General features: G+C 39.8%; 1 protein-coding gene across 14 annotated transcripts in view; it reads right to left on the reverse strand.

Moving 5' to 3' along the window:
• The window catches only part of mcf2lb (mcf.2 cell line derived transforming sequence-like b), a 40,805-nt gene that overhangs the window by 1,456 nt on the left and 16,708 nt on the right, over positions 1 to 22,641 (reverse strand). For 5 of the 14 annotated variants that reach the window (XM_081601757.1, XM_081601750.1, XM_081601763.1 and 2 more), the window contains exons 3-30: positions 20,060 to 20,174; positions 17,416 to 17,506; positions 13,460 to 13,579; positions 12,819 to 12,935; positions 12,471 to 12,620; positions 12,255 to 12,379; positions 10,901 to 11,015; positions 10,683 to 10,802; positions 9,246 to 9,437; positions 8,967 to 9,158; positions 8,557 to 8,716; positions 7,675 to 7,727; positions 7,488 to 7,573; positions 7,283 to 7,349; positions 7,074 to 7,189; positions 6,902 to 6,971; positions 6,522 to 6,794; positions 6,315 to 6,440; positions 5,326 to 5,547; positions 5,150 to 5,242; positions 4,991 to 5,069; positions 4,806 to 4,878; positions 2,561 to 2,664; positions 2,214 to 2,306; positions 1,428 to 1,487; positions 988 to 1,053; positions 359 to 459; positions 45 to 157 (exon numbers count right to left, since the gene is read on the reverse strand). In XM_081601757.1, coding sequence (XP_081457883.1) covers positions 45 to 157; positions 359 to 459; positions 988 to 1,053; positions 1,428 to 1,487; positions 2,214 to 2,306; positions 2,561 to 2,664; positions 4,806 to 4,878; positions 4,991 to 5,069; positions 5,150 to 5,242; positions 5,326 to 5,547; positions 6,315 to 6,440; positions 6,522 to 6,794; positions 6,902 to 6,971; positions 7,074 to 7,189; positions 7,283 to 7,349; positions 7,488 to 7,573; positions 7,675 to 7,727; positions 8,557 to 8,716; positions 8,967 to 9,158; positions 9,246 to 9,437; positions 10,683 to 10,802; positions 10,901 to 11,015; positions 12,255 to 12,379; positions 12,471 to 12,620; positions 12,819 to 12,935; positions 13,460 to 13,579; positions 17,416 to 17,506; positions 20,060 to 20,174 — 3,292 coding nt within the window. Of the gene's footprint in view, positions 1 to 26; positions 158 to 358; positions 878 to 987; positions 1,054 to 1,427; positions 1,488 to 2,213; positions 2,307 to 2,560; positions 2,665 to 4,805; positions 4,879 to 4,990; positions 5,070 to 5,149; positions 5,243 to 5,325; positions 5,548 to 6,314; positions 6,441 to 6,521; positions 6,795 to 6,901; positions 6,972 to 7,073; positions 7,190 to 7,282; positions 7,350 to 7,487; positions 7,574 to 7,674; positions 7,728 to 8,556; positions 8,717 to 8,966; positions 9,159 to 9,245; positions 9,438 to 10,682; positions 10,803 to 10,900; positions 11,016 to 12,254; positions 12,380 to 12,470; positions 12,621 to 12,818; positions 12,936 to 13,459; positions 13,580 to 17,415; positions 17,507 to 17,648; positions 17,841 to 20,059; positions 20,175 to 22,641 lie in introns of those variants that run through there. The other 9 variants (XM_081601781.1, XM_081601741.1, XM_081601723.1 and 6 more) reach the window with 9 other exon arrangements.

Here is a 22,641-nt window from a genome sequence, read left to right on the forward strand (position 1 = left end):
ACGTTTCTCAACTTGTGCGTTATTACCAGAAATGCTGCCCTCACCACTGTCCGTCGTCCCCCTCCTTCACCAGCTGCACAATGTCTCCACTCTTCACTAAAAGCTCGTCTGCAGCTCCGTTCTCGTAGTCTGCCATTACGGTGTATTTTCCAGCACACTGCGCACAGTTAAACACAAGAGAGATAAAAATAAAAAATAAAAAAAAATCTGCGACACTCATGATATCAAGAGTAATCAGATCTAACAGGAGGAATATCTCAGTGAATGGGTAAAAAAAAACATATCTTCAGAAGAATAACAAAAAAAAAAAAAAGCAAAAATATTAAATGGCTGAAATGATCCAGAAAGAGTGACCCACCAGCTTCTTGTGGTTTTCCTCTTCTGCATCAGAGTTAAGAGGCTCCTCGGCGCTGGAGTACCCGTCGTGTTCGTCCAGAGACAGGGAGGTCTTATTCCACCCTGATCAGAAAGACGCAAACGTCTCTTTTAGTTCGAAAGCTAAAGCTGCTGCTCTGCATCTGTGATCTTCCATCGGAAAAGAAAAAAAAAAAAAAAACAGTACTAAACCCAGTAATCCAACTACAGCTTGATCATATCCACAGCTATAACCAAAAAAGTCTGGAAACTTCAGATGCCAGCATGCATGTTTAAAAGTCAAACAATGGGGGGGAAAAGTGTCAGGCAACCATTCCCATCACGTGTTTTTTTTTCTTTCTAAGTCTAAAAAGGAAAGAAGGCCTCCATGTGAAGGTGAAAGAGTGGGCCAAGAGACACAACCAGCGTGAGCAAGCCAGTGCCAGAATACCTCTCCACTTTGTCTGTAAGAGACTAGAGGTGCTGAACCACCTGGCCCTGGTCAGGTGGAGGGGAGGAGGACCTGAGGGACACGAGGTACAGCTGGTCACGCAGCCTGAGTTAGCCTGAGTTACCATGGCTGTCCTAAAGCATCGACCGGCATGGGCCAAGAAGAGAAGAAGAACAGAGTACCTTTGAAGCCAAATGGCGTGGGATCACTCTGCCGTTTGGTGTTGTGGTCTGGGCTGGTGGGGGATCCTACCGTCAAGGAAATGGAGAGAAAAAACACACAGATGGTGAGGCATGAAAGACATCAGCAGCAAGATAGGAGAGCAAATAGCACAACTCTAATCCAACCTAAAGAGAACATAGAAACAGGCAGGTAAAGGTTAAAAAAAACAAAACAAAAAAAAAAAACATCACTACCTTTACTGAGGAAAGCAGAGGCTCAGCTTTGCACAAACAGGCGTTTCATCTACACATACCTTTTTCAAAGAGGATATAGGGCGGTACATTAACTGTACTGTACGTTAAAGAGCATTAAATCGCTTTACTCATCAGGTGAAAATATCTGCTGTGAAAAAGGCATTGTGGCTAACGGAGAGGAAATGGGGTCTAGAGCTGCTTGATACCTGAAGATGGGCAGATTATCATGGGGAATGTATAACATTTGTCATCAGTGCTTGTGGGCTCTGCGGACAGAAACGCATCTTTAGCAGGTATCTGTGACGAGAATTGTCTTTTTTTGCTTAATTAGTTCATAAAAGAATCAAAAGTGTCTCTTAGACCGCCTTCACACTGGATGAAGACCGCCATGTGATGTCCAGGTCCTTCAGGTTTGAAGGTCAAATTTGGAAAACCTTAATTTAACGTTATTTTAATTTGTGAGGCATCTGTACCTCTACATCTCTACATCAGCCCCTCTGAGGAGGAAGAAACGCCATCAGTAATTCCATAATCTTATCAGCAGAAATTATTTTCATTCAGCTGCAGCTCATGTCTTTTTCTCTTTCTCCTACCACTAAATATGATAAAAGGGCAACTCTTGACATTTTGCCAATAGGAGTCTTAACTTCCCTCAGACTCTCAAAAACCTGTAAATATGTGCAATTTGGATGTGTGTGCGCCTGTCGCCTATTGTGAACCAGATAATTCGGGGTAATGAAAATGTTGATGGATGATTTGTTCCATATACTTAGTAAGATACTTTATGTTGCCAGAAGTCTTGGTCTTATTCCAGTGTAACGGCGGCTTTGGTGATTCATGTTGAGGACAATTCGCCTGAAAGAGGCTCACAAACCGTCAGGACTTTTAACATGATCACAAACACGTTTTCATCAACTAACTGGGTTTTGATTTAACCAAAAGCAATATTGTTGTTGTTTTGCATTGATCTCATATAATTGTTGAAAAGTTACCTTTCTGAGTTTTGAGGTTACTGAAGCCCTGTAAAGTAAAACGCTTTTTAGCCACAGCAGCTCTGTCTGAGGTCGGGCTTGTCACTGCCTCGTCTGACCCCGCGAGGAAAAATCAACAAGAGGGAAAACCAGAAGGAGGGAAGGAAGGAAGAAGGTAAGTTGAGCAAGGGAGAAAATCATCGTAGACGGAAGAAATGATTGGAAAAGAAGCAGTTATAACACAAATCAGTCAGAAAAAGGACGTTAAAAGGAAGACTTAGTTTCCATAATACATGCCATACAAATGGAGCTCTGTTAGGAGAGAATATTCTAAACAGGAAGTGTATTTCATTGGTTTCCTGACTCACCTTTCACAGTGAGCTTTGGTGAACAAGTAGAGATGACGTCAGGGCTGTACGGCTCAGCCTTCTTCTCCTCTCCCTTTTTAACCTTCTGACTCGTCTTAAAAGGACTGAAGGTAGAAAAAAGAAAAGTCTCCGAGTTGACCTTTGAAGCTCAGAAGAAATATTTGTTTGGCAACATTAAGCTAAAGGAAAAAAATCCACTTTTATCTCTGTCATTTTTTTTTTCTGAAAGGAAATTGCCTTAGGGAACGTTAGGAGCAGGGGTGAAAGTAGGAGGGTACGGTCGGTTACTGCGTACCCCTAAAATATTTAGCGGGGGTACGCAGTACCTGCAAGAGATGGGAGCGGCTGTCTGCTGTAAAAATATCAATGGGTTCACTGTGCACCCACTAATCAGCCGTGACTGATTAGTTTTTCAAGAACAATCTAAAACACGACGTAATCAATTAATAAATAGCTTTTTTTCTCATTTCATATTGTTTCTGAACTGTTTGTGCTTTACTAGAGCAGCGTGCAACTAGTCGATCGCGGAAGGTTTTGAGTCGATCTCGACATCAGGTGACAAACTGAACGCCGCCAGGACGCTGAGAGCAGCACGTCCTCCTCTCTGACTTATCAAAACGTTCATAACTTTATTAAAGAACAACAACAAAAAAGTTAACAAAACATGTTCAAATTAATGGCCCAACAACAAATAATAATCTCAGTGATTATTGTTTCTACAAGGTGTTGCGCAATTCTGTGCGTTTCGGTTCCATTAAAAAAAAAAACTAGCAGAGCAGGAGTTTAAAATGAACTAATCAACCACCGCTGTGGTCATGGGAGCGCTTATTAATGATCGCAAAATAAATATCAAGCCTGAAAACCTGATATCGTAACGGACTAAATGTTTTTAACGTAATCTGTGCTGGGCTCATGGAGCGAGCAGTTGCCACGGCAACAAGTGTGCTTAAACGACAAAGAGAGACGGAGAGTAAAAAAGTGCGAGTGGTTTTGAGTTGATCATCTGTTCAGGTTGTTTTACCTTTGTCTGGGCTCATCACAGCCGCTGCAGTTTCTGAACATTCAATAAACCACAAACTTGGACTAATTACCTCGTTAGTCTGTGAGTATCACGTTATTCACAACAAACATTAAACACGATAAATATGTTTCATTACGTATTTAACAAACAAATGGCTTCTATTGCAATAATTATGTGAAATTAAATTGTCTGATTTAAAAATAATAGTTTTATTGCTCTCTGGCATCTTTCTTTGAGCTCTGAGTCTGAGCCATTTTTCCTCTATCAAAAATGTTTTTGCCTCTTATTTAGTGGAAATATTGATGTTGATGAGACTTAATGATAACCTTTTTCAACCTTTATAGCTCCACTGTTGAAAATGAGACTCTAACATTCACAAATGACATTGAAATAAAATCCAGTCCAACATCTGGTTTGAGGTGATTCCTCTGGAACCTGTTAGAGGAAAAATATTCAAACTTCAGAAAATGAGCTTTAACATAACAGAGCTCTGTGGTTCCTCCTATCAGTATGAGAGTCGGGGTGAGGAGGCAGCATGTTAGGAAGAGAAGTGGAAGCTGCAGGATCTTCAGAACAAACAGGTCATGATGCTGGCCTACTGATTATCCCTCTGTCTGGACACAGGATCAATATAACCAGTTTATAAGCTAAAATGAATGGTTATATGCCAGACATGGAAAACTGGAATGCACTCCATGCCATGATGTTCAGAATTTAGGTCTCATCTCAAGGTGTCAACATTGCAGCCAGTGGGCTGAGGGAAATACAGCCTTATTTTGTAGCAATTCAAGAGCTACCAGCTTTTACCGCTTCGCAAAATAATTAATTAGCACAGAAACTCCAAATCACACAAACAAGCAATTGTATATATATAATATACTTTTGTCATAGTACCCCCAAGAATTTAAAACTACTTTCACCCCTGGTTAGGAGTCTTTTAGATTATACATGTATGTACGGATTCAGATCTACAAGCTACATTTAAGCTGATATTCTTGAAGTAAACTTGATTTCTTGGAAGAACCACCGTGATTTGTTAAGAGAAGTCTGACAGAAGCTTCAAAATACCAGAAAAGCTTTCAGAGATTGAACGAACTGGACCCAGTAATACAAAGCTGGACAAATATTAAAAGCTGCTGGAGAAACTGAAGATTTCAGCCCATTCATTTAGTGTGCATTAAATTAAGAAAGAGAATAAAAGCGACGGAGGGGAACAAAACTTACCTGAGACTCACAGTTCCGGTTGGCAGCGGGGGAAACTGAAACACTTGGTCTGGCGCCCTCTGCTGGCTGGCTTCTGAAAGACAACACAAAGCCATTAAAAACAGCAGACATTCAGGAGATTGACAGGTTTATGTACTTGTATTTCTGAACAAATATTGAATGTCATAACAGCGTTCTAGCTGCACCTCTGCAGGCCTCCAGCTGGGTTGTGAGAACCTTCCTGATCTCATTCACCCATGTGGTTTTTACTTCAGCAGTTGGTGCCTGAAAAAAACGCCACAAATTGAATTAAACTAGAAACTGCTTCATGCAAGCAGATCTCAACGAAGGATTTATTTATTCACCTGAACAATATAAACCTCCTCTCTGGAGCTGGACCAGATTTCAAACTTCTTGTTGTCTCCCTTTGCATTCTCAGTGAACCCCACTGCATTCATCTGTTTGGAAGGTTCACAAAAACCTACAATAATCAATGACCGAAACAGACGAGACATATGCACAGTTTGGAGGAGCAACTCACACTAAGTGACTGTTTGAAGCTGTACGAAGGAGCCTTCTCGTAGCCCTCTCCGTTCTCCTCCCTCCTCTTGCAGAAGAGCAGAGCCTTCTCGTGGAGGAACAGGTGTCTCTGCATGGGCTTGAAACGAGCCAGGTCTTTAACTTTGGCGTGACCTTTTTTGTGCTCAGTCCAAACGCTGAATGAGCCCTGCATGAGGAGCTTTCCTAGTTCACTCATATTACCCTGAAAAAGAAAGAAAGGAAGACACAAATGATCTACAATCTACAGAGCATATCTTTAGAGATAATCATTTAATTCAAGGGTGACCAAAGGGCGGTCTGGGGGCCGTTTGCTGACCCTGGACTGATTTTGTGTCCCGACTGAAACAAATTTGTCCCCACCAGGAGATTGATGCAGATGGAGGCTTTCCCCACCCAATTAGGACTAAACTCTGATTCACAAATTAAAATCTTCTCACAAAAAAAGTTAGATACAAAATAAAGTATTCATCTTTTAATAATGAAGCTTTCTCCTTTTCCTTTAATTTCATAATATACAAACACATCTGTAAACTTGTCCACTTTAACAGACTTAGGTACACCCAAATCTGCGTTTAATTATATCATTAAAACTTTTTCAAATAAAGAACAACCTTAATCATGTTTCATTGCTGGGAATAGAGAAAATCTCCTTATTGCCTTTCCTTGAACAAGGAGAACGTGTAATGTTATGAAGTTTTGGATCTAAAATAATTTACACATTCCATTCCTCCAAAAAAAATACAAAATAAAAATCTGAGTGTGTACTTTTGAGTTGACAATTTTGGCTCATTTTGCAAAAAGTTTGGACATCCCCGACTAAATGCTTAACATGGTTAACTGTTAAGTCGTTTACCTACTTAGGTAAACAACCAAAGAGCTAATTTTACACGATTAAAAGCATCTAGAGACGTAAAACCCCTCAAACTGGTTTTTCATATCTCACTTCTGGAGCCTCTCTTAGTATTTTACCTCAAACCCTGTGATGGCGATGAGGTGCATGGAGTCGTTGACGGCCTTGAGGATGCCCAGGATGGAGGTCAGCGCCTCCTGCAGGTCATCCGCGCCGTCGCAGCCCTTACTGTACTTCAGCATTTCCTGCAGTCAGAAACACACGAGCTCAGAGCTGCGACACAGAGACGCCCGTCCGTTTCCAAAGAGGCAAAAACACAGCCTTACTTTCAGCAGCAGCTGATATTTGGTTATTCTCTGAACTGGCTTCAGCAGATATGAATCTAAACCCAGCTTGTGTTCAAGCTTCTTCTGACATTCCTGAAAGCAGGAAAAGTGTAAAAAAGGGTTACCGGATGCGTCATGAGTGGCACTGGTTTGTGCAGCGGGAGGTAAGGTTAAATTTACCTGGAAGAAGGCGCAGTCTGAGCACTGCCTCCAGAGGCTCTCAGACCGAGGTTTATTGTGACAGTACTTCTCATAGATCTGCAGGTCAGTCATCTGAGGAAATATATATATATATATATATATATTTAAAAACAACAGAATTAAATGTGCACGATAAAAAAAATAAAAAATTCATTCAGATAATTTTTGATTTAACCTACCCTCTCCAAAAAGCATCTTCCCACTAACTCTGGGCAGTCTGTGTAAAGCTCCAACTCCCTCAGAAAGGTTCTGCAGCACAGCATTTCTTTTTTAATTATTAAAAGCACAGAAGACACATGCGAGTATAAAAACATAACACAGTGTTGCAGACGGGTGACGGTGCTCATCTACCTTTTGTGAAAATGGTAAATCTCTGGCATGTTGCCGAACAGAACCTCCTTTTTGTTCTGCAAAGGCGCAGGGATGAGGGGAGACATGGCTGGATTGTCCATCTCAGAGGCATAACCCTGTAATCACAACAAAAAATAAATAAAGCACACAAAAAACCACAACAAGGATAAAAGAAAAACGAGGAAGTTCCCCTTGGGTTAGACAAACACCTGCAGCACACAGAGCAGCTCCTCCACATAGGCCCTCTCGGTCTCCAGCAGCTCGTTCATTACGTGCCTGCAGACAGGACAAACAAGCGGAAACAGAGCTCAAACGAAAGCGACTCCACTGATAGCAGATAATGAGATAATGGTTTTTCCACGCAGGACATCTGCTGCGTGATTTGATTAAAGATGAAAAGAGCTGAACTCTCACCGCCGGAGCACCGCCAGGTTCTCCTCCTCCTCCGACTGGGACGCGTGTCTGCTGCCACCGTCTTCGTTCTGCAGCTGGCCGTTCTTCTGGAAAGCAAAAAGCGATGAAACGGTTCAGAAGACGTGGGAACGTTTTGCACGTCAGCAGGCGAGTGAAGCTGAAGCAGCAGCAGCACCGAGTCGCTTACTTTTTCACAGCCGAGGTTGGACTCCGAATTTTTTTCCAGCTGTGCTTTGTGTGCTGTGTGATAAAAAGAAAGTGTTAACATTAATAGAAATAAATATGTAAAAAAATCTGTTTATAAAAATGAACATTTCATTGGATGACACAATTTGGTACAAGATGTGGTGCAACACATACAGTTACTATTAGACACTTATTTGAAAAATGTCAAACCATTAAAAATTCAGCACTGCTGCCTACAAATGGCAGAAAAGCTACTAAGCTGCATTTTACTAAACTCGGGAGGCTGCGTGGATTATTTTGTTGACATAAATTCAATTTAAAATCTCTGGGAAAATCTACCAGCGCTGCTTATCCAACCTGACTAATCCTAAGAGGAAAGTAAAGAAAAACACGTCTGGCAAGCCTGGAAGCTGTAATTTCTATTTAAACATGGATACGAACATTTATGCATCCATTGTTTTTATTATTTTTTTAGTTAAATTACTAAGGTCCCTTAACAATATTTATATTTTGTAGTTTCTTTTGATTTCAGAATATATTTTATTTATTACATTTTATTGAGATTTTAATTTGATCTCAATGCCTTTTACCTTCTCATTTACACATTGACTGGGTGGGTGATTGATTAATTTTATGTGCATGCGTGTAGGTGTTATTTTTGCTAATTTAGTGCACATCTGTACAAAAGATTATTAATCCCAATAAGTTTTTTTCCTAGTTAAATAAATGATAAAAAGTACAAAAAACAGTAGAAAATTACAGTCCAGAATGGAGAGTTTTAATTATTTTTTTTTAAAAAATGCACTTTTTAATTCTTGCAGAAATGAAATAGTTAATTCAGGAGTGAAGCGTGAGGTCATACTGATGCAGTGTGGCGGCTCACCGGGAGAGCTGAGCGGTGATTTGATGAAGGCTTCTGGTCTGGGAGCCACTGGCTGCACTGGCCTGGTTTGTTTGGCTGCCAGCTTCTTGAGGCTGATCTTCCGCTTGTCAAACATCTCCTGCATGGACGTTTGCTTTTGGTAAACTTTCTCCACTTGCTCCTGCCACGCCAAAAAAAAAAAAGAAAAAAAATCCACCAATGCCGTTTGAGTAACATTTCAATCGACGGGTGTAGTTTTCATCTGCTGGTTAGTGCTTAGCCCATAAGCAGCGATGCAGCGGTGAGCCCATAAAGTGCGACCTCACCGCTCTCTGACGTTAGACACACGACAACAATCGAGTCACATTGTTTAGCTTAACTGCGTCTAGTTGTTATAATTTCTGTGACATTTAAATGCCTGGTTTTCTAACCCTGAACTGCTGGTTCAGCACTTCCTCGTACTCCTTCCAGATGGCGTCGAGGTCAGTCAGCTGATTCTGACCAGCGTTGTCTAGGTAACGCTCCAACTCCTGCAAGGCCAGCTCGGCCCCCTCGTGGGACTGGCACTTGTCTACTGGCTGAGAGGCCAGCAGGTAGATGCCATCGTCGACCCATTTGGATGCCTAGACGGGGCAGACAAGCAGAGGAGAAACTGCAGAGCGGTAACAAACCAGAGGCGCTCTGACTCGGGTGTTTGTGTGTTTTCTCACCCTCTCCAGCCGATGGTGCAGCTCCATGGCTTTCAGCAGGTAGTCCTTCTTGGTCCTGAGGCTGCAGCTCAGGCTCTCGCTGACGGCTCTCAGCTCGCTGCATTTAGGGTGGATGGAGTCCTCGGCATAGTGGGACTTCTGGATGAGCTCGTCGCCCTCACGAGACAGTGCCGAGGCTCTGTCCAGAACCCCCTGCAGGACAGCAAAGAGAACACGTCGGCCCAATTCACGACGGACCGAATTCCAATTATGAGTTTTTTATAAACTTACAGCAAGTTTGTTTGAGGGAAAAGGAAGTAATGCAAGACTTTGGAAAAGTTTAAATCATCTTTAACTCTTAATTCCAGAAAGTTCACACAACCTTTTTAATGTTTTTGTCATTAAACCAATGAAAACACCTTAAATAACACTGTTTGATGAATAAAATAGCATTTTAGCATCACCAAGGCGGTACTCAAACATGGCAAACCGAGGATGATCAACTGAACTTTTGACTTTTGCTTCTTTATCTTTAATTTAAGTCCAGTTCTGGTATCTGACTAAGGCAGCATGTTGTGAAAAAGACTATCTACTGTAAATGGACATTATCTTTCAGGTATACAACCAGAGAGCTGCATCAGCCTTCAGCTGATTTTTTCTGATTTGCCAAGTTGTCACATAGTAACTCCTTATGAGTCACGTCGTAATGCTAAAATACTAAAAATGTGTCAAACAGTGTTATTTCTGTCGTCGTTTATAGACTCAACTAGATGAATGTGGCAAAAACTGTATTTGTGACAGTTCTTATAATAACAAATTAAAAAAACTGATTCTTTACTATGTTGTTTGTAGCTGGATGTCATTTAACTTTTAAGTAAGGAGCATATTTTGCCTCAATTATTAAATGTTTTAGAATGAAGTGGCTGAGCAAACAAAGACCTAAAAACCGAAACATCTGATCGAGAAAATTTCAAATGTAATGAGGTTTTACAATGTATGCCGAGGTTTATGTTAAGATACGATATGTATTTATTCCGAAGAAAAAAAGTTTAAATAGAGCTGCACAATATATATGTATAACAATCAGCACTGCAATCTCTAGGTGTGCAAAGCAGAAACAACAAAGGAGAACTTGGATGCAAAATAAGATATAATATTTGAAGTGCCCCATATTTGATGCTAAATCTCACAGGGAGTGAGCTGGTACACTGTTAGGTCTGCCTAATAAAGACATTAATCATATAAAGTAGTCCTGTTAAAGCATTAGAGAGGCTAAATGTAATTTGTTAATTTTGTGTTCCCAATAAAGGACATAAATGTCTTGTCAGCAATAGAAGAGGGTGAGCTTAAAAAAAACCAAACAGAATTAGGCAACATTAAGCAGTCGATAAAAAATGAAACACAACAAGGTTCCCACATGCACTGGTTAAACAAATTGTTGGACATTTAGTGACTCACACAGACTCGCTCTTCAAAGGAGGTGAGCTCACAGAAGATGTGGTCGGCGTGAGCGGGGCTGATCCCGACCTCGGAGAAGGTCACCAGCTTCTCCGACAGGTTGTCGAGCAGACCTCTGACCTGCAAACAAAACGCTGTCGCTTTCAGTCATCGTGTTAAAAAAAAAAAAGAAAAAAAAAAAGGATTAGGTTTACTAAAAGAGCTTGGTCAGCTCTCACCTCTCTGTAGTTGTGCTCAAAGTGTCGCAGTTGCAAACACTGCTCCAGTTTGGTCTGATGCCTCACCCAGAACTCGTCAAAAGCCCTTTCCGTCTCGTCCAGCTGAGACAGCAGTCTGAATAATTAAAGCAGTCAATTGATAACTGGAGAAAGAAATGATTAAATAGAAAATATAATGGGCTTGCTTGTTTTTGTGTGATAGTCCTCGTCTATATCTGAATATAAGAGCTGATCATTTTCTCCTGTCTCCTGATAAAAGCAAACAAATAAAATTTGATATAAAAAGAAAAATACATGTTTACTCTACTGACTTTAATCTGTTTTAGTAAATTAGTCACTTCATAACATAACGTATTTAATCAGTGAAAACAAATTTTAAAACCAAAATAGGATAAATGTAATATGAAAGACAGACATAGCCGATTTGACATTGGAGATCTTTGTGTAGGGCTGCACAGTGGCACAGTTGGTAGAGCTGTTGCCTTGCAGCAAGAAGGCTCTGGGTTCGATTCCCGGCCCCGGTCTTTTTGCATGGAGTTTGCATGTTCTCCCTGTGAATGCGTGGATTTTCTCCGGGTACTCCGGTTTCCTCCCACAGTCCAAAAACATGACTGTCAGGTTAATTGGCCTCTCCAAATTGACCCTAGGTGTGAATGTGTGTGTGTGTGCATGGTTGTTTGTCCTGTGTGTCTCTGTGTTGCGCTGCGACACACTGGCGACCTGTCCAGGGTGACCCTGCCTCTTGCCCGGCACGCTAGCTGGAGATAGGCACCAGCAACCCTCCCAACCCCACTGAGGGACAAGGGTGTAAGAAGATGGATGTTTGTGTATCTTTAACTTGCATTCTTGAGACTGACCACCAGAGGGCCCCACTGAGGCAGACTGTAGTTTCAGTCATAAAGTTTAAGTTCTGGTCAGTAAAACAAAATGTGGAGCACAGCAGGATCAAAACCCTTTTTCTTGAATTTAATGTGATATTCTAATTAGTGAGAAACTACATTTCAGGCTCCCATGAGATGTAAACCCTAGTCATCTAAATGAACACAAATACATGTTAATCACTATGCAGGTAACAAATCTGCAACAAATTTGGCCCACATAAAAAAAAAATTAATGGAATAAAATAACTTTTTAAAGTTAATTTAGTGATTGGGTCTGCTTTTTTCAGTATGAAACATTATATTACAATGACATGTTTATGTTACAATTCTTCTCAGTTGATATTTATGGACATGAATAGCATGAATAGTTACATTCTAACTTTTACTTCATTTTCTACTTGTTTGAATCTTTTTGCAAGAAACTGTCCAAACTTGGTTTGGATTTTGGTGGCTAAGCTAGGAGTGTGTCTGACCTTTGAACTGTTGCAAGGTTTTCCAGTTCGTCCTGGTTCATGTTGTGGTCAGGGTCTCTCATTACAGGTTCATTGATGCTCTCCAGCAGCCTGCTGCCTTGGTCCAGAGCAACCAGTATGTCCTCCTGGATAAACACAGAGACACGGGACAGCGTTTATCAGCCAGAGCAAACGGGGGGAGCAGGAGACGACATGTGTGTTAGAAAGGGGGGATACCTTCATTTTGTCCCTCTTGCTGGTGTGTGTGCTAAGCAGGACAGTTGTGGTCTTAATTTCATTTGGGAGTTCGGTTTCTGCCAGCTCCGTCCCAAATGACTGCAGGGTCTGCGCTGTTCTCTTCACCATCAGTGCAAATCCCTCAATGGCCTGGAGCAAGTAATCGGGAGTTTCAGCATAGATTCTCATCGTCTTTTTTTTTTCTGACAATAACCTTTTTATTCAACTCTGAAGCATGTCATCACCAGGTAAAAACCCTCCTTGTGTTTATGCATACTCGCATGCAGAACGCTATTCTTTTGTTTGTTATGGACATTGAGAGCGTTACAGCTGTGAGTGTTTTCATACAGTTCGATGCGAGATCCACTTCTCGTGGCAGTAGTCCTGCGTCCCTCCGAGTTCCCGCGTCAGCTGGGTGCGGTCGATGTAGGAGTGCAGCTCACTCACGGAGCTCAGCATGATCACCTGAGGAGAAAGTATCCCATCACACACACGCACACACACACACCGATGTGAAAACACCGGCCTCGTCGTGTTACACAAATATCTAGCTCACAAATATCTGTGTCAAATCTACCGTTTCATTCACGTCTGGAATAGGAAGTGATTTAATTACAGCTCAAAATGGAAAGTAGAGCACCGGCTTGTATGAGATTATTTCAGATGTGTTTAGTATTTTTGTAAAACATGCCCTTGTTTCTGTGTCCAAAGTCGTACATTTTAAACTCATCAACTCATCCAGTAATTCTGGACATTTTCTGGTCCTGCTTATTACAGATAATTTTAAAGGTCTTTCCAGAATATTGATACATTTACTCCTGTTTTCTTCTTTTTTTTTTTCTTTTTGGACAGTAGAGACTTTTTCAAAAGTCTGCATAAATCAAATGTTAGCTCTCATTTGTGGTTTTACTGTTAAAAGCCATATAGAAAAGACTAAGTACACACAGAACTCAGAGCATTCGTTGACTGGAAAAACTGGTTGCACCCACCGGCACCTTCATCTTAAACTCATCCTTGTTGAACTTAAAGAGGATGTCTGAGAGCGTCCTCTGCAGCAGGGTGGTGGGCCGCAGAACCAGGACCAGCTGGAGGTTCCCGGGGAAGGAGCCCTGAAATTACATTGTTAGATCTGAATCAGATTAAAAATATTTACAGAAGATTCTACTGAAATTTCAAGATAATTTCAGGAGTTTTTACAAATTTCACAAATCACGAGACATAAAAAGGCTGGATTTTGTTTCCAATAATGCTTTTCTGACTTCAGGATTAAATTAGATCACTTTATTGAACCAGGTAAGCTATTAAGAACAAGTTCTTTGACAATTATTGACAATAAAAACATCAAAAAAATCTTTAATCACTTAAGAGTTATGAGGACAGAGCGTTCATATACCAAAAACAACACCTTTAAAGCATTGGTTATAATCTGTGACACAAACAAAAAAAAATCATGATTATCAGTTCTGTGCTTTGCATCAAAATTAAATCCAGTTTAAGAAGCCTGGATCAGCAAACTATGCTAAATGTGCAATTATTTCTTCATAAGTTGAAAAAAAAAAGTGTTGATGCGGCAAATTAAAGATACAGAACATGTTCGAAATGTAAAACAATGTAAAACATTATTTTTTCTTTCTTTCTTTTTTGACTGTGGACTATGGAATAGAAACAGTATAGTACTTTTCAACTTTTCATATATTTATCTTTATATAATTGATCACACAATAGCTTTTTCCCCTGTACTTGTATAACAGTGCAGACATAATCCACCTCCACCAACACATCTATTTTCAGAATAGATGCTGCTGCCTCTGCAATCACTTTCTTCCTGTCTCTGTTTTAGCTACTATTTGAAACTATTTCTCAGAGCTTCAACATGGAGCGATATGAGGGAGGGGTGAGGAATGCGACTTAAGTATCTTTTCATATCTGCTTAGGCCAGCGGTGTCAAACTTGGGCCATATCAAAAATCTGAATGTTCTTAAAGGGCCGGTTGTGCCAGAATATATTGATAAAACTAACTAAACCGTTAAAATAACAATAAATAGCTCTTCCTTCAGGATTTTGTGATTGTTTGTGATTTTTTGCAATCAAAATTGCAGATTTTGTAGTGCCAGTTTAGAAATGTTTGTAAGGAATTTTTACGATATTTGTGACTTTTTAATTACTCATCATATCCATGACCGACTATAACTTAACATCAAGTAAAGCTGAGGCAGCAGTCACTTAAACTCGATTAATGTTTCTGACCAATTTTGAGAGAAATCTGCAGTAAAATCAGGACAAAAATGTGGAGATTTATTGATTTTGTGTAAATTTTGCAGATTTGCAAAAAACTGGCAGGACTTATCGATGCATTTTGGAGTCTAGAGGGCCACATACAAAGCTACGGCGGGCCAGATTTGGCCCCCGGGCCTTGAGTTTGACACACGTGACTTAGACATTTAATGTTTTTCATCCAGTCTTTGTTTTCTTCTTTCTCTACTTTTATTATACTTTTTGTTATAATTTGTAAAGTAATAATAAAAAAATGCCTCCTAATATTCTCATTACAAACCCAACTCTTTATGAATAAAAACAAAAACAGTTTCTCTAAATGTTTTCAGCACATTCAAATAAAACCCATTCATCATGCTGTGTTTCCACTCAGCTAAGCCAGTGAACCAAGTAAAAACACCAATTAAAATGTCATGACTGACTCCCAGTGACAGACTGCTGTGGAAGCGGCTGGATGGCAGCGAAGGCCAGACGCTCGTCTCCCTTCCCGAGGCTGTGCTTTTGTTAAAGTGGCACTAATTAGCCAATGACCTAAATGCACGGCTCGGCTGATTGGCCCCCGTACTTGAACGGGCTGGAAACGCTGGCCTAAGCAGACGTGACGGTAAATACGTCGTTGATATGAACCTCATGGGAAAATCTCTCGTGGCTGAATTTATAAATCAACTCAGGGTTCGTCCTTGCTGGGGGGCTGGAGGGAGGATGATGAAGGCACAGAAAGTGGATGTTCCCGGATGAAGAGTACAGTCTGTGGGATATGCAAATGTTTTTAAATTACTTTGCAGCAGAACAAAGAATAGCCTCTTTCTCAGAGTGTTTATGATTAATGGTGGTGTCAAACATTTTACTGAATATTTGGCATGTCAAGCAAGTCTGTCAAGGTTTTTTTTTTATTTTAATGAAATCTATTTAGCAAAAGAATCATATCTTTAGTAGATATAATTAACGTGCAACATAAGTTCATTTTTATCAGATGGATACTTCAGGTTTCAAATTTTCACTAAAGAAATATCTATACTAGAACTTTCAAAGCTACCAAAAATACATTATTAGACTTTTCTGACAATGAACAGAAAAATTTACATGATTTCTTGGAGTGTGTTGACGGTTTTCAATCTAAGAACTACAGGACTTTGTTTCTCTATGGATCTGCAAGAAAACTACAAATACGCCTGGCCTTCTTCTGCAGCGTGTAGCCATGCTGCTTGGGTCCAATCGCTGCACTCTCCAACAGTCACGGCTTCGTAGCTCTTGGTTCTTTGTTCGGTGGCAGACAAAGACAAGACACAAACAAACAAACCTCCAAGAAGAGCTAGCTTAATGATGAACATCGGGGACCAGCAGCACAACTGAAGGCCTAACTGAAACCAGTCCATAAACGCATTACTGAGGTCTGTATGAAATCACGCTGCAAACCTAGAGTAGAACAAACATGTCTACATGCACAGATGAAAAACCGAAGCCCTTAAAAGATCATTTTGTCAACAGGAGAAAAAGCTCATTACCTCACACAGATCCTCACAACCACAGAGAGGCTGAAGAACCTCTCCAGCTTTCATCATCTCGCATTTAGCAGCTCAGCTGAATCATCTCAAGCAGGACATTGTTGCAGGGCTGACTGAATGCCCTCTATTAAAGTCTTCCAACCTGTATAAGTCTGCCCTGTGGGATTAATATAGCTTAATTAAATTGAACATGACTGAGCGAGTCTGCTACGGGTCCATAAACAGCGGGTGGCGGCATTCAACTCCGATTCTCCTTATAGCGCATTTAATCCTTTTTTTTTTAAACCCAATGTGTGATTCAGTTTGGATGACTGACCTGAAGATCAGTCAGCATGAAGAAAGCAGCTTTTTAAAATTAAATTAGCACAGGTTTTAATCCTTTTTCCTTTGCTGTGTTTTTTTTTTCTTAGCAGGACGGGTCTGTGATGCGTCGGGGGAGTAAGAAAAGCTTCACTGTGTTCATAAACACAAAGCTGCCCCTGTCATTAGAGTTTTAAACCACACTGCTAATCAACAGTTTGTTGTTTATACCAAAACAAATGCTGGCTTTATAAGAACCTGATACATGAGAACAAAGAGTTAAGCCAGTGAACTGTGTGAGATTTTTATTTTTTTTTAAGTAGAAACATCCAGCGATTGGTTGTGATGCTGAAGGAAAAGTTGCACAACATTCAGAGTAATTTATATCTTTGGTTTAGGGTTGCTACGGTTTTCTCATTTAGAGAAAAAACTCAGAGCAGATGGACACAAATTGACAAATGTTAATAATAACTACTATTATCAGATGGTTTTCTTTATTTAAAATTAATACTCTCCAGTGTCCATGTAAATATTGCAATTCTCTTCAATAAACACTAAAAATAAAGTTGCATAAAGTTGTAGCAATGTCGATTAATTTCGCCTGCAGCTTTGGAAGCACATCATGGCTGCAACAGGAGCTCATTGAAGGAAGTGATCACACTCCTGCTGACCCTCCAGGGTGGAAGTGATATTTGAGGTGAAACTGTGGCGGAAACACGATCGTTCTCCTACAAACTCTCTCTGACATAACAGATACCTTCCACCCCTGGGAGTGGAGTGTGTCATTGTGCGGATCTCTTTCTCAGACGGTTAAATATCCATTTCTTACTGTTTCTGCAGACGCTCAGACACAAAGACAAACTCACCGCAATACGAAGCAGAGTCCCCTTGACAGCCGCCCATCGGTCCTGCCTGCGATCGATGACCAAGATGAAACCTACGTCTGTCGATGACAAGCTGCAACAAAAACAGAGAACATTGTTCAACACAAAGCAGCAGCGATCAGATTGGTCCAGATAGAGGGCTCGTCGTTGAGGAACCCTCTATCACACGTCCTTTTAAAGAACAGCTCAAAGAAGCAAAAACAAACAAAACGTACATATTGTTTTCCCCGTGTGGCATGAAAAACAAATCCAAATGCTTGCTGACAGCACCCCTGCTTTGTTGTGCTGCTCCTTATCTCCTCAGACAGCCGGCGCAGTCCATAAAGAGAGCTGCTCTGAAGCTTCTCCAGATCTCTTGGCCACCAGCCGTAAGCTTTCGCATTTTTCCCCCGGGTGCCTCCCACCCCTTCCCCTCCTACACAGCCGCCCCACGCTCTCGAGAAGGAAGGGAGAGGAACGCGTCCACGCAGGCGAGATCCAGCAGCAGAACTCACAGCATGGTTTGAAAGCAAAGATGCACCATCAGCAAAATGTGCACACAAGCCTCCCGGCACTTTCGTCAGCCTTCATGTGGGCATGGCTTCCAGTATTATTTGGTTACATTCATCAATCTGAACCTACAGACTAAACTACCAGGTTGAAGGAGTTTAAACAAAAGGCTAGGTAAGACAGATCCTCCGTGTTTGTAGTTTATGGAGAATAATGCTTTGGACCATGAAAGATTTAAGCATATGCACCACCCATATTGCATTATGGGTGGTGCAACTGTCCAATGAGAGATCAGGAGACGCAAGACTTAAGCCAATGACAGCGATGCAAGTAAACAACAGACAGCTACAGTAGCCATTTAGGGGAGAGTGATAGATGAAGGAGGGCAAATAATCCTCAGATCTCAGTTAATCAGTTAACTCTAAGTTAAGACTCTTTATATTAAAAATATTGACGTTATTAAAACATTATTAAGGGAAAGAAAAGAAAAACTAGAAAAACAAAAGATATTATTTAAGGAAGGAGAATATAAATATGCAAAGCCAGGGGAGAAGCAGTGCCTGGGTTTCAATCCTGGAGAAGATTCTTCTATTTGACATGTTTTGACATTTATAGTATAAATATGCATTTTAACTTTAACAATTTCATTATTTTGCTTTGTTTCTGAAAAGGATCTCAAGAAGCTATTGTTGCATTACCCCCGTTACAGTTTTTGAAACGACCACTCAGGGTACCGTTGTACCACTCAGCACCTCAACTGACTCCGTTTATAAATACAAAATTATATAAATGTTGCTAAAAAAAAATGTAGATACTTATACCAAATCAAGCAGAGTGGTTTTCTAGTCATTGATTCATATTATTTACAGTAATCTGGGATAACCTCAAATATTTCAGATTTATCAAATCGGTGTGGTGATGCTTCTGCTGCAAACATGATCCAGTTTCTCAGAACAAAGAGAACAGAAGCACCTTGAGCTGTGTGTTGATTTGTAAAAAGCTTTGCTCTAACAGCAAAGCAGCGTTGAGGAAAATTTGCTGCATGAACGCATTTGCAGACACAGCAACAGAAACTCTGTTTTAGCCTCTCCTCCTCCTTCTTCATTGCTCAGCGAGTCAGAAAAATGGTATAAATAACTACAAATTCTCAGATTAAAGCCCAATGCTTGTGTGTCATCTCATCTGTATTAAATAAGGAAATGAAAAAGAAATAATGAAATAGATTTACAATCATCCAGATCGTAAATCTTTACTAAAATGAAAGGGAGCGTTTACTTTGTGACAAGGTAGAAGCTCAGATAAATCTGGATTTTCTCCAGACACCATATAAACCCGAATTTAATCTTTGGAAGCAAAAGTTCATGTGAGTTCATGCATTTTTTGTCAGAAGCGGCTGTCTGTATGCATTATTCAGTCTCAACCAGTTAAGAGTCACTGCAGTTTCTATTTTTGCTCCGCTTTTCTGCTTTTTCACACAGGATCAGGAAAGCAGAGAGAAATGCAAAAAAACTAAGAGACTATTCTGAACTGTACATACATGTTATAACTATATGTATATTTCTTTACTATTACTATTACTATATATATATATATATATATATATATATATATATATATATATATTTTTTTTTATTTTTTTTTATTTTTTTTTTGTGGGTATATTTGGAGGTAAAAAATGTCTTATATCTGAGGTTCTCATTTATTTTCTAAATTGATCTGACCTTGTGAGCAAAAACATGGATGCATTTAGTTATCTTAAGCAGGAATACGATTTAGATTTTTGAAATCTTACAGGAACCACTGTGTCCAAAGCTTCTTCATTAATAACCAGAGATCAGTACTGTGATCCACTGCCACCTAGTGGCAGGTTTTATACTCACACAAATAACATTTATTGAGTGTTTATAAGATTCATCATCACTTTCAGTTTTGCTTTCACTTGAAGCATCCCATCCATGAATTAATAATTTTTTCAAAAACCGCAAAAGTGCAGCAGGATGAAGAGTAAGAGAAGATGAATTCACGAGTGTAAAAAAGATAAGAAACAAGAAAAACAAGTGGTGAAACAGGAAGTAAGAAAGCTGGGATGTTCATCCTCTGCCTCAGTCTGCTGCAGTCGGTCAGTGACAGACCCTACCTGGGCACACTTGTTAGATAGGTCAGGACGTTGTGAAACTCTCTGTCCGTGATTTCCCCAAATGCAGGAAACTCTGGAAACACAATGATGGGACTGCCGTTATCTCCTCTACCGCCTGCAAGACAGAGAAAGAGAAACGTTGAGCATTTCAGTTTTGAATTTAAAGGAGTTTTGCACAAACGCTGTATGAACAGGGATCAAACTGAAATCATCATTATTATTATTAGTCTGTGAAGGAAAATGCTTTTCAAATTTAGATAGAAGGAGAAGAATCAAAGGCTACACTGAGCTGATGAAACAGTTCCACGAGATGAGATTAAAAGAGTAAAAGAGCAACGTTTTTCAGCTTAAATCAGTCTAAATCATTTTAATGAGATGTCATGTGAAGTCCTGGACTTTGTTTGCCTTGTGTATTAAGACTAATGTAGAAAACTAATGTTTACTGCTTGTGAGTTGGCTGAAAGAATGTTAGGCTTTTACTTTACTTACAAGAAATTCCGGATTCTAGAAATATTTCCACCGATGAAAAAAGGCATAGTGAGGAAGTTAAATAAGTACCACCTATTGCCCTTATTAAGCTGTTACCGTTTAAAATAAAATTAATTAGATGATCATGTTTGAGTTAAAGCCTTGTGTAAAAAAGATACTGTAAAACCGGTATCTTTATATGAGATTGCTAAAACTATTTGTAATGTTTTCTTTATTACTTTAAAACTGATTTCTCACATAATAAAATGAGATTAGCAGAGGCTGTAGCTAGGGGGCGCTATAGTCCTCCCGGATCAGACATGGCACCCCTATGTAAATAGAAATTTAAAAATGTTTTTTTTAAATTGATTGTACTGAACCTAAAATAACCAATGACAAAGAGTCAAATAGAAATGTGGTTATGAATTAACGACAACAAAAGACAACAGGGAATAGTGATGAGACTTTGACCTGATTTCACTTCCTGTGAGCAGTGGGAGGTAGAGCTGAACTGCTTGGAAAGTCTATGAGGCAAGAGCCAATTGTGCAGAAATATTCATCATATCTGAGGCTCAACAGAGAAGGTTCAGGAAAAATGATCAACAGAACACATTATGTTTATGTAGTCAGTGAGGAGAACCAGGAAGCAGAGCTACACGGTTTGCAAGACGCTGCAAAGCATGTAAGAGCACAGATGTACCACTGACAAAACTTTGGAGTTCTTGCATATTACGCAGCAATACAAAGACACTTATTTCAATAAGTTGATATCAGACATTTAACACAGCTTAACTTGTCTTGTTGGAAAAAAAAACCATACCTGAGTTACAGCAGACTGGTTCTTTTTCAATACTGAATTTTTAACATTTTCCCTTCTATTTCACATTGGTGACTGTGGAGTATGTTCAACACGTGTTGGATGTGTTGTAGAGAAATACAGGGACCTATGATCCACACAGCACAGCCTCCTAAACAAGATGACAAACTCAGAAAATGCTGAAAAAAAGAAAAACTTGGTACTGCCGTTGAAAACTAGCAGTCAAAAACTGTGTTTGACAGTTTTGATCAATTTTATGGCCTGAAATACAAATTCAAATACATGTTGATATGAGAAAGACTTTCAAATTGATTCATTTAAAAAATAATAAATTTTTTAAAACACCATGAATTAATGGATTTCTTAAAAAACGCAATGTCTTATTAAAGATGCACCAATCAATCGGCCAAAGATTGAAAATGGCTAATTGATTGGACCTGACGGGTCAGATCAGATACGGAAATATCTGATATTTGTTTAATGCATCAAAACTAAGAGCTTCCGCCATTTTTGTTCTATAAACGCATCAACAGCGTGCGATTTAGAGAAATGCATCAAACAAAATGTAGGGATTGCATGTGAAAAACTTCCTCTGTCAACAAAACTGTTGCCATTTCTTAACCCTTATTTTACCAGGTAAGTCCTACGTAATTGATTATTTGATTGCCCTGCAGAGCACTTTGGGTGCCTTTGGTTTTTAAAGCATTTTATAAATAAATACATAAATGAATTAAATGAATAGAAAACAAAATGAGGACATGATTGAAGACAGAAAATGCCTGGTCAGTGCATCTCTGAATATTAAAAACTATATTTTTAGCAGAAAAATAATGAAGAAAATAAAGAAAAATAATAAAACGCTAAAAAAATGAAACAGAGATACTGCAACAACTTGCTTGTTGTTGACGACCTCTACAACCTCAATCAATCTCTCTCTGTCACACGCACACACGGACACACACGCACACACACACACCGTCTACCTCCCTCCAAGCAACAGCTGCTCTGTCAGCACATGTGACTGGAATATCAATCCGCCTGATTTTTCTCCTCCCATCACCATGGCAACAGCAAGTGCATGGTCATGCTTTCAGCGTCTGCTTTGGGTTTTTCAAAATGTTCCCAGTGTCTGCTGCGTCCACAAGGTCGCAAAAATAAAAACAGAGGACAGTTTTTTTTGTTTTTTTTAATCCTAGAAGATGATGGAGTGAAAAAAAAGAAGAAGCATTTTTGGTCAAAAATAGATCCAGGAAAGAAGCGACTGAGCAGAAGGTATTTGCCGCTGTGGTCAGGGAGG

This window comes from Poecilia reticulata, chromosome 2, assembly GCF_904066995.2.
Source record: "Poecilia reticulata chromosome 2, P_reticulata-male-v2, whole genome shotgun sequence".
NCBI lineage: Eukaryota > Metazoa > Chordata > Actinopteri > Cyprinodontiformes > Poeciliidae > Poecilia > Poecilia reticulata.